This window comes from Panthera leo, chromosome D1 (genome assembly GCF_018350215.1).
Source record: "Panthera leo isolate Ple1 chromosome D1, P.leo_Ple1_pat1.1, whole genome shotgun sequence".
Classification (NCBI taxonomy): Eukaryota; Metazoa; Chordata; class Mammalia; order Carnivora; family Felidae; genus Panthera; species Panthera leo.
Window position 1 is genome coordinate 98688258 of NC_056688.1, and position 17490 is coordinate 98705747.

General features: G+C 48.4%; 1 protein-coding gene across 1 annotated transcript; it reads left to right on the top strand.

Moving 5' to 3' along the window:
- Positions 1–576: 576 nt before the first annotated feature.
- Positions 577–17271, top strand: F2 (coagulation factor II, thrombin). The gene is made up of 14 exons (XM_042905038.1): positions 577–655; positions 1029–1192; positions 1905–1929; positions 2191–2241; positions 3886–3991; positions 4100–4236; positions 5619–5933; positions 6260–6385; positions 6469–6595; positions 7290–7457; positions 7984–8157; positions 8379–8560; positions 16808–16878; positions 17016–17271. The coding sequence occupies exons 1-14, from the start codon at positions 577–579 to the stop codon at positions 17157–17159; spliced, it is 1869 nt and encodes a 622-aa protein (XP_042760972.1). The 3' UTR covers positions 17160–17271.
- Positions 17272–17490: the final 219 nt, after the last annotated feature.

Sequence of the window (17490 nt, forward strand, 5' to 3'; positions counted from 1 at the left end):
GCCACACCTCCTCAGCTCCCAGGCAGGAAAGTGGTTGAAAGGCTGGGGCAAGGAGGGCAGCTCTCATCTGGCCACACCCTTGTCTCTGGTTTCATTTATCTGTGTGTTGTGATTACATAAACCTCCCACGGGTTTATACATAATGCCTGCTGATTATTAAGCACTTATTACATTTCATGGGCATTACATTCATAATTGCCGTTAGTCCTGTTCTCCTTGTACAGATGCAGACATTGAGGCTCATGGAGATTAAAGCAACCATCACCATGTGTGAGGATTGGAAGGAGCCTCAGGAAGATCTGGTGTGCCCACTAGCCCCAGTTGGCCCATGTCTCCAGGAGGGAGGGGCTGGGCGATGGTGGGCACACTGACCTTTCCTTTGTGACTTCCTCTCAGACCATCTATCCCTGGTCCCAGGAGGGCCTGTCTTCCTGGATGGTGGGGGGTGGACTATCTCCACTAGTCCCATGGCCCTGACTTGGTGACCTCTCCCTCTTGGCTGATTTCTTCATGTTAGTTCAACATTAACCCAGAGGGGTCAGGACAAGCCCTCAGAGTTCCAGGAGCTGACACACTATGGCGCACATCCGAGGCCTGTGGTTACCTGGCTGCCTGGTCCTAGCTGCCCTGTGTAGCCTTGTGCACAGCCAGCATGGTAAGAGGGGCTTGGAGGTGGAACAGGCTGATAGCCTGGGATATGGGCCCATGGTCCAGGGTCTCCTGCCTTGACCGAGAACACAGGGCCAACCCCAAGTGGGTCTCAGCCTACAGCATACGGCTTAGGGAAGGAGTCGAGTGCTCAGGTCTGGATGTCCAGTGACTGCTCCCCTCCTTCAGGATGGGGAGTGGGGTGTCCAGTGAATGGAGAGGAGCTGGTAGGCTACTGATAGCAGCCTTTTGGGTCCTGCTGCTATCCCAGGCATCCCTTTCGGAAGCCAGCGGGGCAAGCCAGGCTCGCTTCCTGCCACCACAGAGGCCAAGGCGGCCTGGCTCGCTGAGGCCGCTGTCCCACGCCCCTCCTCCTGCAGTGTTCCTGGCCCCTCAGCAAGCACTATCGCTGCTCCAGCGGGTCCGACGTGCCAACAGTGGCTTCCTGGAGGAAGTGCGCAAGGGCAACCTGGAGCGAGAGTGTGTGGAGGAGCTGTGCAGCTACGAGGAGGCCTTTGAGGCCCTGGAGTCTTCCTTTGCCACGGTGAAGGCCGGCTACGCGGCAGGGTGGGGGGGCGGGCAGGGGCCATCCAGGCGGGCCCAGCTCTGGGACCACAAATGAGGCAGCAAGGGACACCTCGGCTCTTAAGCTATTGGTAACTTCAGGTCCTCTTGGGCCCCATTTCACTGGGTTGTGGAGATGAGCGACCTCAGCCTTTCTTGGAGGGCTCGACACCCGGCTGTGTCAAGATCTGGTGGCCTGGTGAGGCTCCAGACCATCAGGGGCTGCTCTGTCTTCATATGTCTGTCTGCACATGTGCACTGAGGTCTCTGGGGGCCCTGGCCCTGGCCCACATGGCCTCTCAGCTCCAGCTCTTCTGCGGTGGAGCAGTGGCCTGTGGAGTGTGGGACTCTGGTGAGGCCTCGGGGTTCTGGGTGCTTGGTGCAACCTTTCCCTTCCCCAGGGCTCTGCCTGGGCCCCACGTACCCTACCCCCTTTCTCCAGTCTAGCCCACCCATGGTTTTGGTTGGTTGAGGGAGGGACTCCCCTCTCCTCAAATACTCCTCTCCTTAGTGGGCTTGTGTTTCTGAAAACAAAAATAGGAAAACTACTACAAACCTCCCCAGAGCCTGCCCCCTGTGTGACCAGGGTGAGAGAAAGAAGAAGGTTTAAGGAGAAAATATAAAGTCTGTTGAAAAACAAAATGAAACAAAACAGAATGTGCCACAACCTCATGCCAGCCCTTATTTTTCAGGATGTATTCTGGGCCAAGTACACAGGTGAGCACTGGGAAGGGCTTGCTCTTGGAAGGAAGTCCTGGGGACCCCAGTGAGAGGATGTTCTACTCTGGAGAATCTTCTGGTCATGCACCTATCCGTCCCTCCACCCATGCCTGTTTCCTCCCTCCCTCCCTCCCTCCCTCCCTTCCTTCTTACCATCTGCCTGTCCCTCTCTCTGATTTTGCATTTCATCTCACCCACCCTCTACTTGAGCCCATCCTGTCCCCACCCCAATCCCAAAAGTTTCTGGGTCTTTTCCAGCTTGTGAGTCAGTGAGGAAGCCTCGAGACAAGCTCGTGGAATGTCTGGAAGGTGAGGAGCTAATGCGCAGGTGGGGGGCAGGATGTGAGCAAGCAGCCTGGGAGAAGAGCGAGGTCGGGTGGGTTAAGGTTTGTGGCCTAGCAGTGGTGGCCTCTAGCACCTGACCTTGCCTTTCTGTTCCTGTGGTCAAGGATGTATCTTTACACCTGGCTCTGTACCCAGCAATGAATTAGATGATTAATGTTGGAGGAACAAATGAATGAATAGATAATGAATTCATATTTAAGGCCTATTCTCATCCGAGCCTCCGTCCATGCCAGTCCGTCTTCCCCAGGTTCCCAGGGCAGAGCTCTGATGATGTCACATTCATTCTTCAGGACGTTGAGGGGTGCCCATTGCCCCCAGAATAAAGCACAGGCTTGTTAGCCTGGCAAACTTTGCAGGTCTGGCCTTAACCTTCCCTTCCAGCCTTATCTCCCATTGTACCAACCGTAGACCCAGACCCCCAGCTACTCAGACAGCAAGCACTTCTCTGTGCATGCCAAGATGTTTCTACTTCCTGGCCTTTGCTTTCATTGTCATCTTCCCCTGGAGCAACTGTCACCACTTACTGAAAACATGCCTATCCTTCAAGGACTAGTTCAAAGCCATCACCTTGCTAAGCCTGCAAGGAGCCTCCTCCCTCCTCCACAGCATTCTGAATACATCTTTTATATAACAACAGACCCTAGCTCTTAACAATAACTCTTTAACCATTGGCCTTTTATTTGTTAAAGAACTTATTCGACAGACATTTTACTAAGCTTCTGCTACATACCAGGCACTATGTTGAGTGCTGGGGATTTTAAGAGAGCCAAGGATCTCACAGTCTCGTAGGGAAACAAAAATACAAAATATCAGTGTGATTGCTGGAAAAGCTCTATTCCGGGTGCCAAGACAATGCCAGGAGAAGGAACATTTAGTTTGCTGGCAGAATCAGGGACAGCCCCCCAGAAGAGGCAGAGTTCCACCTAAATTTGTGGGAAGCACTGATGAACCAACCAAAGAGCATTCCAAGGCAAAGGAAACAGCATGTGCAAAGGCCCTGATGCATGAGGAGCTAAGATAACAGGACAGATAGACCAGGGCAAGATTAGAAGGACCTTGTTCAAACTGAGGGTTGATGGGGGGTGGGAGGGAGGGCAGGGTGGGTGATGGGTATTGAGGAGGGCACCTTTTGGGATGAGCACTGGGTGTTGTATGAAACCAATTTGACAGTAAATTTCATATATTAAAAAATAAAAAAAAATATTAAAAAAAAATAAAAATAAATAAAAATAAATTAAAAAAAAAAAAAAAAAAAAAAAAAAAGAAGGACCTTGTTCACTTTGTCATCCTACTGGCCCTGAGGAGCCACTGATTATAAGCTCCACGAGGGCAGGCACCTACCCTGACTATGTCTTACTATTCACGATGTCCTTAGTACCTGGCACAGTGTCTGTCACATGGGTGTCACATGGTGGGTACTCAGTGAATTTTAGGTGAGTATTGTTAAATAGATTGGTGAACTGCTGGGTACAGAGGAGGTGGCTGAGGAAATGCAGGTTAACGGTTGTGGAGCAGAAGTAGTTTGGAGGAGGTAGACAGACAGAGCTTTGCTAAGTGGGAGAGGGGACAGATCCTCAGGGTAAGAGATGTGGGCTGGGGTCTCTGCAGGTAACTGTGCTGAAGGTCTGGGTATGAATTACCGAGGGAATGTGAACTTCACCCGGTCAGGCATCGAGTGCCAGCTATGGAGGAGTCGTTACCCACATAAGCCTGAGTGAGTGATGGGTAGGCCTGTTGCCAGCGGGGCTGAGCATATGGGGCTAGGAGACATTGGGCGGGGGTGGGGGGGGCATGGCCTCTGCTGAGCAATTCCCTATTCCAGAATCAACTATACCACCCACCCTGGGGCTGACCTGAAGGAGAATTTCTGCCGCAACCCAGATGGCAGCACCACTGGGCCCTGGTGCTATACTACAGACCCCACCGTGCGGAGGGAAGAGTGCAGCATCCCCATCTGTGGTGAGCTGGGGATGAGTAGGCAGCCCATGGCCAAGACTCAGGTGCCTAGCAGCCTGGGACAGGAAGTGAGAGCCTGGCTACCTTTAGGCATGGGTTAGATATTTATAACATATTTGGGCCTGTGGGTCAGTGAAGTCAGCAGCCCAGAGAGAGCTGACCTGACCTGCCTCCCCTGTCTTTGCTTCCTTATGACCCAGGCTGTGGCTCATTCCAAAAATGCTTTCCTTCCTGCTTGAGGCTCTCTTCCCTTCAGGATGCCCTCCTTAACCATTTCAGTCCATGGGCCCTTTTCTGAGCACTACAGAGTGCTTTACGTCCAGCCTCATATGTCCAGCCCAGAATGATTCTGTTGTTATTCTTTTGCATGATGTGTCAGTTAGCTCTAGCCATCATAAGCTGCAAACACCCACAAAATCACAACCAGCCACAAAAGCTCAGGGGCTTACACCAATAAGCATTTATTTCTTATGTGTCTGAGGGTCAGCTTGGGTGCTGTGCTGATCTCAGCTGTGCTTGCCTGTGTCTGTGGTAGCCACTTATGCAGGCTGGGCTTGGCTGCCGGTTCGGCTTCAAACATTGGGTCCACCTGAGCTTGGCTCCTTGGGTGGGTTGGATCCTGGTCTGCTCCACATTACTCATCCTGGGGCTGAGGCTGAAAGTCACCATCTCCTAAGATGACGGTAGAGGTACAAAACTGAGTAGAAACACACAGTGTGTCTCAGGCCTAGACTCATAGCTGGGGTATCAGTCTGTCACATTCCATTGGCCAGGGTGAGCCACATGATCAAGGCCAAAGTCACCAGGTGGACAAGTACACCTTTGCCTATAAAATCACAGGGCAAAGGATGTGGAGCCAGGCAGGGGTAAAGAATTCGTCCACCAAATATGGATTGGTGTTCTTTGTCTTTCATGCATTCCTGTTGGACCCAATACTTGATCCTGGGATTTACAGCAAATTACTAGTCATGGTAACAAAAGCAGCTACCATTACACAAGCCTGCCCCCTGCCCCCACGTTGCAGGCATCCTCACTCAGCCCAGCTACCTTTCCTGCTGTGCCCCTATAAAAATAGAATCCTTCTTTAAATACTCCAGGCAGCCACTACCAACAGGTGGCAGATAGCCCAGGAGGTGAAACCTAGTTGCTATTTCTGGCCCATGTTGCACCCCACCCTTACAGTATGTATTTTGTTTAAATTTCTCAACACCCCTGCAAGAATGGCATTAGTCACCCCTTTTATAGGCAAGCAAAGTGAAGCTCAGAGAGGTCAAGTGACCTGAGATCACATAGGAAGAAGGTTGCAAGGCAGGGAGTCAAACCCTATGCGTCTGGCTCCACGTGTGGTTCCACCCACCCTGCTCCCCTGCCTCCCCACCCACCAGGCCAGGGGGGCGTCACTGTACAGCCGACCCCACGCTCCAGAAACTCCACGGTGAATCTGCCACCTCCATCGGACTCCTGCATCCCTGAGCGGGGCCGGTACTACCACGGTCGCCTGGCGGTGACCACACATGGGTCCCCCTGCCTGGCCTGGGACAGCAGTCAGGCCAAGGCCCTGAGCAAGAACCAGGACTTCAACCCTTTGGTGCCGCTGGAGGAGAACTTCTGCCGCAACCCGGACGGGGATGAGGAGGGCGTGTGGTGTTATGTGTCCGGGGAGCCTGGTGACTTCGAGTACTGCAACCTGGAGTACTGCGGTGAGGCGGGGCCGGGGAGCCTGAGGCTGGGGGCGGAGCCTGGGGGCGGAGCCGAGCAGCGCCTCTTCTGACTCAGGGCTGCCCCGCCGCTAGGGGGCGCGGTCCGCGGCAGCGCCTCCTCCCGGCGGCAGGGCCGGTCTGGCCCCACGCGCAGGTGAACCTGCTCGGGCCCGACGCAGAGTTCCCGAGGCCGTGGTGTGCTGGGCTCTCAGCCTCTTGCCCAAGGGCCTCCGAGGCCGCCCGGGGAGGGGGTGGGGGGTGCTGGGGAGGCTAAGAAGGGGCTGCGCACAGGCTGGCCCGGCCTCAGCCGCGCCTGCTCTCCGCAGAGGAGCCGGTGGAAGACGTGAGCGACAGGCTGGCCGAGGACCTGGACGCGCCCATCGAGGGACGCACCACGGCCGAGGAGTTCCAGACCTTCTTTAACGAGAAGACCTTCGGCGCCGGGGAGGCAGGTGAGGTGGTGGCGGCGGCGGGGTGGGGAGAGGCGTGGGGCTCGGGGCACAGCTCGGTTCTTCACACCGGGCTTGCTGTGCAGACTGTGGGCTGCGGCCTCTGTTCGAGAAGAAGTCGTTGAAGGACAAAACAGAAAAGGAGCTTCTGGATTCCTACATCGACGGGCGCATCGTGGAGGGTTGGGACGCAGAGATTGGCACTGCACCCTGGTGCGTCGTGGGGACAGCCTGGGGGGGGGGGGGACTGTGGGGACACCCGCCGGGGCACTCTTACCTCACAGGCCTGGGCTTCCCAGCTCAGGACAGCTGACACTCCTCTGAGATTGGGGGTATTGCTTCTTACACGCAGAGGGTGAAGCTGAGGCCCAGAGAGCTTAAGGGGTCTGTCTACTTCAGTCAGTTTCTCTGACCCCAGAGCTATGCCAGGCTGTGCAAATTCTGGACCTGCAGAAGCTGGGGAGGGTGCAGATATCAGGAGGCAGCCCCTTGGGGTCATGTGGAGGCTCCAGTTCTCAAGGGCAACCAGATCAAGCTGGGTTCTAGGCCTAGCAGGCAGCTCTGTCCAGTTGTTGTGTGTGTGTGTGTGTGTGTGTGTGTGTGTGTGTGTATGGGTGTGTGTTTAATGTTTATTTATTTTTGAGACAGAAACAGAGCATGAGTGTGGGAGGGGCAGAGAGAGAGAGAGATACAGAATCTGAAGCAGGCTCCAGGCTCTGAGCTTGAACTCACCAACCGCGAGATCAGGTGCAGAGAGATAATGACCTGAGCCAAAGTCGGACACTTAACCGACTGAGCCACCCAGGCACCCCTGTCCAGTTAGTTCTTAAACCTGGGACTTTTCTACTTTAGGGCAGGTGGAGAGGCAGCCCACCTAGCTCCTAATGCTGCCCACTCCCCCTCCCAGGCAGGTAATGCTTTTCCGGAAGAGTCCCCAGGAACTGCTGTGTGGGGCTAGCCTCATTAGTGACCGCTGGGTCCTCACCGCTGCCCACTGCCTCCTGTACCCACCTTGGGACAAGAACTTCACCGAGAATGACCTTCTGGTGCGCATTGGCAAGCACTCCCGCACCAGGTACAGGATGGGGGCCCATGGATGTCTGCCAGGGCTCAGAGTCCTTCAGAGTGACGGTGAGGGGCTCTGGTGGCTCTGGGGCATGTGGGATATATCTGTACATGTCCCGCAGTAGAACACCCAGCAGTCTCTGCTGTGAGGTCCATTTGGCCATGTCTCAGCTGAGGTTTGGAGCTGGGGACAGAGAAACTAAGGCTTTGCAGAGAATGAAATCCTGGCCAGTCTCCAGCTCCCCTCCAGGCACCAGGACGGGGCCCAAGTGTGAGCTGTGAACAGAGACTGTTTGGACCAGGGCCTGCAGCCTGCATTCCTCCCCCACCTGCCTAGACTCTTTGACTCCAAAGCCCTGAGCAGCTTCAGGCTGGAAGATGCTGCCAGGGCAGGAGCCAGTGCTCTCCCTTCACTGGTGGCCTGAGGGTGGCCCCTTTCCTGGACCCCGAGGGCAGGCGGTTTCTCTTCTCAGGGACTGGCTGCCCCCCACCAGGTGGCTTACAGCTTCTCCGTCTCCCTGTTGGGGTTTGCGCAGGTACGAACGAAGCATTGAAAAGATCTCCATGCTGGAAAAGATCTACATCCACCCCAGGTACAACTGGAGGGAAAACCTGGACCGCGACATTGCCCTGCTGAAGCTCAAGAAGCCCATCACCTTCAGCAGCTACATCCACCCAGTGTGCCTGCCTGACAAGGACACAGTGGCCAGGTGGGGTTCGGGGGGGTGGGGGGTCTCCGGGCTGGGTTCTGGGCCTGGGGGACACTGCAGCCTTGCAGAAGTTCCTTCCCCTTCCAGGCCTTGGGGGCTCAGAGTAAACCCAGAAGTTCTTTCTGCGCCGGTGTTTTAGATTCGGGTCTCCAAGGGAGTGTTGAGGCCAGGGGGCTCCTGGAGGGGCCAGTTCTCACAAGGTCCTTCTCCTTTCCCCAAAGACTGATCCAGACTGGATACAAAGGGCGGGTGACAGGCTGGGGCAACCTGAAGGAGACGTGGACGGCCAGTGTTGGTGAGGTGCAGCCCAGCGTCCTGCAGGTGGTGAACTTGCCACTTGTGGAGCAGCCGGTCTGCAGGGCGTCCACCAGGATCCGCATCACGGACAACATGTTCTGTGCTGGCAAGTCCCCCGGGCGCTTCTGGGCCTCAGGGTGGGGGGGACTGAGACATGTGAAGGGCGCAGGCCTATTCCAATCCTGGATCTGGTCACTTACAAGCCAAATGGCTTCGGGCAAAGTTGCGTAACCTCTCGGAGGCTCAGTTTCTTCCTCTGTAAAATGGAGATGAAAGTCTCTATCCTGTAAGGTAGTGTGAGGGTTAGATTAGATTGTGTGTGTGTATGTGTGTGATATTTATATTATAAACTACTAGGTGTGCTAGTCACTGGTTAAGTTGTTGATAGACATAAGTCCACACAGCATGAGGCCATGGGTGGAGGAAAAGCCATTTGTTCAGTCATTCAGCAAATATTTATTGAATGCCTATTGTGATCAATATTCTACAGTATACAACAAGGACCCAAGCACAATGCCTGTGTCCTCAGAGAGCTCCCTTCCTAGGAGAGAGTGTCCGTAAACAGATGTAGAATAGCAACCTCTGCTAGGAAGAAAAATCAAGCAGAGTAAGGGAGAGAGAGATGGGGACAGGGTAGGCTAAAGAGAGTGGTTGGTCAAGGCTGGAGAAGGTATCTCTGAAAAGAAACTAGAAGAAGTGAAGAAGAGCCAGTCTAGGGGAAGTGCACTTCAGGGTGAGGGGAGAGTAGGTTCAAAGGCCCTGGGGTGGGAGTGTGCTTAGTGTGTCTGAGGAACAACAGGGAGGCTAGTGTGGCTGGAGTGCAGGAAACATAGGCAGGGCAGCAGTAGATGAGGGGAGGGAGGGAGGCAGCCATAGATGGGCACTTCTTTTAGGGCCTTGAAGGACTTTGGCTTTTATTGAGATAGGAAGTTTTGGAGGGTTGGGGACAGGTGAATAGATGGTCTAACTTAATTAAAAATTTTTAGTTTAGGGGTGCTTGGCTGGCTTAGTTGGTGGAGCATGGGACTCTTGATCTCAGGGTCATGAGTTCAAGCCCTACATTGGGCACAGAACTTACTTTAAAAAAAAAAATTTTTTTTTAGTGTGATTTCAGACTCATAGAAAAGTCACAAAAATAATTCAAAGAATTCCTGTATACTGTCATCAAGATTCTGTCCCCCACTTTGTGTGTGTATTTATAGACATATAAACACATATACACACACTGACAGTAAATCATACATATGCCTTTTTACCCACATAGTTGAATAGATCCAAAAAACAAAGATGTTCTCTAACATAACAAGTACAATTGTTAAAATCAGGAAATTAATAATGATATAATACCATTACTTAATCTGTGCACCTTATTCAAATGTTTTCCAGTTGTCCTACTTACTAATGTCTTCTAAGGCAAAGGGGGAAACGGTTTTTCTCATCTGCATCCAATCCAGGGTCACACACCGTCTTTAGTTGTCAATCTTTTTTCTTTGTCTTCCATGGCTTGGACATATTTGGCAAGTGCAGCCCAGTGAATCTGTAGCTTGGCTCTCAGTTCAGTTTATCTAAGGTTTTGGTTTCCTTGTGATCAGATTCAGGCTAAGCCATGCTGTGTCCTTCTAAGTCTGCTCCGTTAGCAGACGTGTGACATCAATTTGTCCCATACCTGGTGAGATTAACTCTGACTTCTTGGTTAAGGTAGTGTCTGCATCTGGCCAGTTTCTCACTCTGAGGTTCTGCTAATAACTATCTTGTGGGGAGAAACTTTGACACTATGTATTCTGTTTCTCATCAAACCATTCTTCCAACTCTGGAGGGCTGCCTAATGGTGATTTTCTAATTCTGTCTTTCCTTCTACATTTATTAGTTATTTCATTGTAAGGGAGCCCTCTCCTTTCTTTCATTCTGTCACTGTGGACTCCTGGGTCTTTATTCTAAGGGCTATAATTTGCTACTATCATTATTTATTTTGATTTTCAAATTTGCCAAGTTTGGCCAGCAGGAGTCCCTTCAGCCTGGCTTCTGTGACTTTTGATGTCCCTGTCATTCCTGAGTACTTTCTTACATTGGCAGAGCGAGATATTCCAGATTCAACCCACCTTCTTCCTAGTGGAGAACAGTGCTTAGAAACCAAGATCTGGGTGCTAGGTGTGCACATTGCTACTGGGATGTCATTGCTTCCATGTCCTCTCAGCAGACAGATCTAGAAAACGTGTGTATTATGCATACACCAACATCTAGATTGATTTTTCTTTCTATCATCTATCAGTTTCTCTATCTGAACCTGCCTACTGCAATCCAGCAGGATTAATTTTAGTTTCTCCCTTTCCATATTTGTAACTCTCTGTTGTAGGGATAAATTTGACTCCTATTATTCATATGATACTAACTTATTTGATCAATACTAGAATACATTGTTTCAGAATCACCCATCCATCTCACAGTGAAAAACAATCCTACTAAGGATCAGCATTTCTTCACAGTGTTTCTGTCTTCAGCCTACGGATGCATAGTTGAAATGCTGTGTTCAAAAGTAACTTGGGAGGTATCTGGGTGGTTCAGTTGGTTGAATGTCAGACTCTTGACTTTTGGCTCAGGTCAAGATCTCATAGTTTTTGGGATCGAGCCCTGCATTGGGCTCTATGTGGACAGCATGGAGCCTGCTTGGGATTCTCTCTCTCTCTCCCCCCCTTTGACTCTCTTCCTCTGCTCATGCTGTCTCTCTCTCAAGTAACATGGGTTAGTTTTTTCTTCCCTGCTCTGTGTTTTTATTTAAAATACAGTTAGGCTTAGTTTCTAATTGTATTCAACTTTGTTGAATCCCATCTTTGTCATTTTTATTTTTGGAGTATTAACATGCTTCTGAAACTCAGACAGTGACACTCCCCTTTCCCTTCTATCCTTTTACCCCCTTATCCTTTCCACTCCATTGCCATCCAGGCTGTTAGTCACCCCATAGCAGTAGTTTGTGGGTTTTTTTTCTTCCTGTGTTTCTTTTAGCACAAATGAGCAGACACATATGTATTTTATTCCCCCGCTTTGTTTTAATTAAAAAAAATTTTTTTTATTGTATATTCATTTTTGAGAGAGAGCACGAGCAGGGAAGGGATAGATAGAGAGAGAGGGAGACATGGAAACCCAAGCAGGATCCAGGCTCTGAGCTGTTAGCACAGAGCCCGATGTGGAGCTCGAACCCACAAACTGAGATCATGACCTGAGCTGAAGTCAGAGGCTCAACTGACTGAGCCACCCAAACACCCCTTTTTAAAATTTTTAAAAAATGTTTATTTATTTTTGAGAGAGAAAGCGTGAGTGGGGACAGGGGCAGAGAGAGAGGGAGACACAGAATCTGAACCAGGCTTCAGGCTCCGAGCTGTCAGCACAGAGCCCGACGCGGGGCTGGAACTCATGAACTACGAGATCATGACCTGAGCCGGAGTCGGATGCTCAACCAACTAAGCCACCCAGGCGCCCCTTTTATTTCCCTCTTTTTACACACACTGTAGCATGCTGTAGACATTCTTTTGTATTTTGCTTTTTTCACTTTTTACAAAAACTTTAAAAAATTAAAAAAAAATTTTATTGTTTATTTTTGAGAGAGAGGCAGAGCATGAGCATGGGAGGGGCAGAGAGAGAGGGAGACACAGAATCAAAAGCAAACTCCAGGCGATGTGGGGCTTGAACCCATGAACCGTGAAATCATGACCTGAGCCGAAATCAAGAGTTGGATACTTAACCATTTTGAGAGAGAGAGAGAGCAGGAGAGGGAGAGAGTGAGAAAGAGAGAATTCCAAGCAGGCTCTGCACTGTCGGTGCAGAGACTGACGTGGGGTTCAAACCCACAAACCGTGAGATTATAACCTGAGCTGAAATTAGGAGTCAGACGCTTAATGGACTGAGGCACCCTGGTACCCAGGCACCCTGCTTTTTTCAGTTTATATATCCTGGAAATTCACTCCATATTGGTTATAGACTTTTTTTCCTTATTCCTTTTTTTTTTTTTTTAATGTTTTGTTTATTTTTGAGGTGGGGAGGGGCAGAGAGCGAGAGGGAGAGGAATCCCAAGCAGGCTCCACACCATCAGCACAGAGCCTGATGCAGGGCTCAAACTCACAAACTGTGAGATCATGACCTGAGTCGAAATCAAGAGTCCCAGATGCTTAACTGACTGAGCTACCTAGGTGCCCCTTGTTTTCCTTATTCTTAAAAAAAAAAAAAAAAAAAAAAAAGCCACACCATGTAGTCCATTATGTAGATGCACCATAGCTTGTTCAACTGTTTCCTGTGTGGGGGCATTTAGATTGTTGTCAATATTTTGCAATTGAACATCTTTTCAGATGCTTGAGGACCATTTTTATAGTATTTTTTATGAATTATTCATGGGTTTTTTGCCCATTTTTTGTCCCTTTCCCGTCAATTGTTGAGAGTTCATGTATTGGCAGTATAGGCCTTTGTGATATATGTTGCAAATATTTTCTCCCAGTTCGGTTTTTAACGTTTATAACCTTTTACCGTTTCTTGAAAAAAAATTTTTTTTTAATGTTTATTTATTTTTGAGACAGAGAAAGACAGAGCATGAACGGGGGAGGGTCAGAGAGACGCAGACACAGGCCCCAGGCTCCAAGCTGTCAGCACAGAGCCCGACGCGGGGCTCGAACTCACAGACCGTGAGATCATGACCTGAGCTGAAGTCGGGCGCTTAACCGACTGAGCCACCCAGGCGCCCCAACCTTTTACCATTTCTAATTAAAAATTTTCTTTAGGTAGCCAAAGGTATTAATATTTTATTGCGTCTGGATTTTGATGGAGTTAGAAAAACTTTCCTTACATCCAGGTCATAGAGAAATTCACTCATGTTTTCTTCTGGTACTTAGTTTCATTTTTCTACACTTGGACCCCTGAGTCATTTGGAGTCTATTCTTGGGTATGATGCAAGGTATGGATCTAACTTCTCTTTGTCCAAATGGCTAACCAGCTGTCCCCACACCATTTATTAAAAATTCTATCTTTGCCCAGTGATTTGATTTTTTTTTTTTTTTTTTTTTTAAGTAAGCTCTACCCCCAGCGTGGGGCTTAAATGCACAACCCCAGGACCAGGAGTCATGTGCTGTACCAACTGAGCCAGCCAGGCGCCTCTGCCCCAGTGATTTGAGATGTCACACTTGTCACATACTAGGCTCTATTTGTATTCAAATCTGTTTCTATTCAAAGACATTCTATTTGGTTCTCCTGGTCTGTTGTCTATTCTATTAAAGTACTGTCTTGTTTTAATTATAGAGACTTTAGCGTATGTTTTAATATCTGGTAGGGTTTGTTGCCTCCTGTTTTTCTTTTCCAGTGTTTTCCTGGCAATTCTTGCATGTTTGTTTTTCTGTATGAACTTTGGTATCAATTTGTCTAGCTCCATTAAAAAAAAAAAAAGCCTATGGATATTTTTGTTGGGATTGTGTTAAATTTATAAATTAATTTAGGGAGAAGTGACATCTTTTTGATGTCATTCTTTTCAAGGACAAGAAATGTCTGCCCATTTGCTCAAGTCTATGTTGTATCTTTCTAGAGTACTACAATCTATTATGTTTTTTTTTACTCCTTAGCACCTTATTTTATATATTGTGTTTTAATAATTTTTTTTTAACGTTTATTTATTATCTAGAGACAGAGAGACACAGAGCGTGAGCAGGGGAGGGGTAGAGAGAGGGGCAGACATAGAATCCGAAGCAGGCTCCAGGCTCTGAGCTGTCAGCACAGACCCCGACACGGGGCTTGAACTCACGAACTGAGATCATGACATGAGCCAAAGTCGGACGCTTAACAGACTGAACCACCCAGGTGCCCCTACATTTTATTTTTAAGTAATCTCTACACCCAGTGTGGGGCTCGAACTCGCAACCCCAAGACCAAGAGACGCAGACTCTACTGACTAAGCCAGCCAGGTGCCCTCTTATTTAGGTCATTTATATCCTTATTTATTTTCAGTTCACTTGATCTTTTACTGAGTTTGTGTTAAATTCTATTAATGTATTTCTGTCTCGTCGCATTGCTTACAGTCTCTTTATAAATGTGGTTGTTGTGCTGTTTAGCACAGGTAGTGGTAATTGATATTTATTCATTATGAATTGTGGCTTTTAGCATTAAAAGTGTACTACTTCCTTAAATTATTTTCAACTTCAGGATCACTGTTTCTTCCTCATTTTTTGTTTCCATTCACTTGATATACCTTTGTCCATCCCTCCAACTTTAGCCTCTATGAATCACTTTGTTTTGTCTCTTATATCTAGCATAGTTAGGTCCTGCTTTGTGAGTCAAATTAAAAGTCATTTTTGGGGAGGGGCACCTGGTTGGCTCAGTCTGTTAAATGTCTGACTTGATTTTGGCTCAGGTCATGATCTCACCATTGTGAGATTGAGCCCCATATCGGGCTCTGCGCAGAGCCTGGAGCCTGCTTGGGATTTTCTCTCTCTCTCTCTCTCTCTCTCTCTCTCTCTCTCTCTGTCCCTCCCCTGCTCACGCTCTTTCTCTCAAAATAAATAAACTTAAAAAAAAAAAAGAGAGGAAGAATTAAAAGAAATCTTTTTCTTTTTTAAGTGAGTTAAGCCCATTCACATTTATCGATATGATTGAATTTGTATTCATAGTTTGTGATTATTACATGTATTATGTTTCATTTGCTGTATTTTTTCCCATGTGATCTTTTCTTTGTGTTTTTAAATATATATTTACGAAGGTTTGCATTTTTGTTCTAGTGATTATCTTTGGGCTTCTACCTTTTTGAAATGCCTTTTGTTCCTTCTTTTCTTATATGACCTATTAATTCTTAACTCCCACCTGTTGGCTATACAACAATCAATGAGTTTACACTCCTCTTCAGGATCTTTGATATTTTTAGCTTCATTTTTCTACTTGTCAGAACAGTTAATCAGCCCTTTTGCTAAAGCATTCATCTCTTGGTTGGATGAAGCAGGTTCTTCAACAACGGTTATGGTGGTAGAATTTCTTGAGTTTGTGTTTGTTAACTGTTTTTCTGTAGTCTCGACACCGGAAGCTCTGATTGGCTGTGTATAAAATCCGTGGCTTACGTTTTCCTTCCCTGAATTTTTAAAAGAAGTATAGCTTTGTTGTTGCTTACTTACTTTGTATGTTGGTTTTGAAAATCTGATGCTGGTGTAATTCTTTAGAACTTGTGAGGTATTTGGTCTTTTGTGCTTGGAGGCTTTTTTCCTTCATCTTTGAAGTTTTATTGGGATATGTCCCAGAGCTGAGTGTTTCAGGTCATTTTTGCCAGCTACCCCATGTGGATCCTTTCAATGTATACCTTTAATCTTATTTTATTTTAATCTTATTTTATTTCTGTAAGTTTTCTTGGATTATATAATACATATTAGTTTTGTTCCAAGGTCTGATTTTTCTTTTAAGGGACTCCGATTTCTTCTTTGGTCTGAGTTCTACTTCAGTCCCTTTGTGTTTCTTCCTACTGATTTGTCCATTTATTTAAAATTTTGGGATGTCTGGGGGCGCCTGGGTGGCTTAGTCGGTTAAACGTCCGACTTCGGCTCAGGTCAAGATCTCACGGTCCGTGAGTTCGAGCCCCGCGTCGGGCTCTGTGCTGACAGCTCAGAGCCTGGAGCCTGTTTCAGATTCTGTGACTCCCTCTCTCTGACCCTTCCCCATTCATGCTCTGTCTCTCTCTGTCTCAAAAATAAATAAACGTTAAAAAAAATAAAAAATAAAATTTTTGGATGTCTGATTCAAGGTATTTTGTTACATCCTACACTTTTGCTTGAGGAAATTTCATTCAGTTAGTTTTCCTCTGTTTCATAGTTGTTTGGGGGGAGAATTTTTATTAGCCAAGGTGCTTTTTATTCTTATTTTTTGTTTCCCTAGTATCTTGGTATGGATCTCTTTAGTTGTCATCCATTCATTTTGTAGATTTGGTGTCATTTACAAGGTTCCAATTCAGTTCTACCCACTTCTTTTATCTAGTAGATATTTACATTCTCCTCTCCACATAAGTGTTAATATTAGATGCCCATTAAATATACTCAATTGACTTGAAGTTTGGGTGTTTTCCGTATTCCGGTGATGATGATGGTGTGCGTGTGTGCGCGTGCGTGAGACAGGCAAACTAGTTCAGGGGAGAGATGCCTGTGCTGTGACCAGGGATGGAGGCGGTGAGAAGTAGCTGACTGGGATGCGTGCTGAAGACAGAGCCGTGAAAAGGACTGCACGTGAGGGGTGAGGAAGTGAGGAGTCAAGGATGACCACAAAGGGTCAAGTGGACACTCGCCAGCTGTCTCTTCCAGAGGAGTGGAGGGAGCGCGAGCTCTGCGCCTGAGCTCTACTCTTCTTTCTCAAGGTTACAAGCCCAATGAAGGGAAGCGAGGGGATGCTTGTGAAGGCGACAGCGGGGGACCCTTTGTCATGAAGGTAAGCATCACTGAAGGCCAGGAGCTGGTGGCTGGATCTTCTGAGGGTGCAGGGGGGGTAAGCACAGACCCAGTTTTCAGGAGGAGTTGCCTGCCACTGCCTTGGACTTTGTTGGAATCCCCACGTCTCTTCCTCAGAGCCCCTTTAACAACCGCTGGTACCAAATGGGCATCGTCTCATGGGGCGAAGGCTGTGACAGGGATGGAAAATACGGCTTCTACACACACGTGTTCCGCCTGAAGAAGTGGATACGGAAGGTCATTGATCAGTCTGGAAGTTAGGGGGCCGTTCACCTTCTAGGCTCCTCGCTGCAAAATCACAGAAACCAAGTCGGAGGAATTATTTTTGTGCTTTGTTCCTAAAAGTATAGTTCTCAATAAAAGTGCCTGTCAACAAGCCTCAGCGCTCCCAGTGCCATTCGTGGGCAGCTCTGGAAGAGCCAGTCCGACTGGATGAACAGGACTTAGCGGGTCCCCCAGTCACAGAAGGGGGGGGGGCAGGTGATGGGGAGGTGGTGGCCTGAGAGTAGGAGCACTGAAAATGTTCCGGACTTGGGGCCTTCGTGGGTTAGCTCATTTCATGCTCGTAAGAGGTAGGTGAGGAAATCAACTA

Bases quoted from the DNA above. Each gene is read 5' to 3' on its own strand.
- F2 (XM_042905038.1), top strand. From the start codon at position 577: ATGGCGCACATCCGAGGCCTGTGGTTACCTGGCTGCCTGGTCCTAGCT. The intron at 3,992-4,099 runs GTGAGTGATGGG...TCCCTATTCCAG, and splicing joins CGTTACCCACATAAGCCTGA to AATCAACTATACCACCCACC. The intron at 4,237-5,618 runs GTGAGCTGGGGA...CCCACCCACCAG, and splicing joins GTGCAGCATCCCCATCTGTG to GCCAGGGGGGCGTCACTGTA.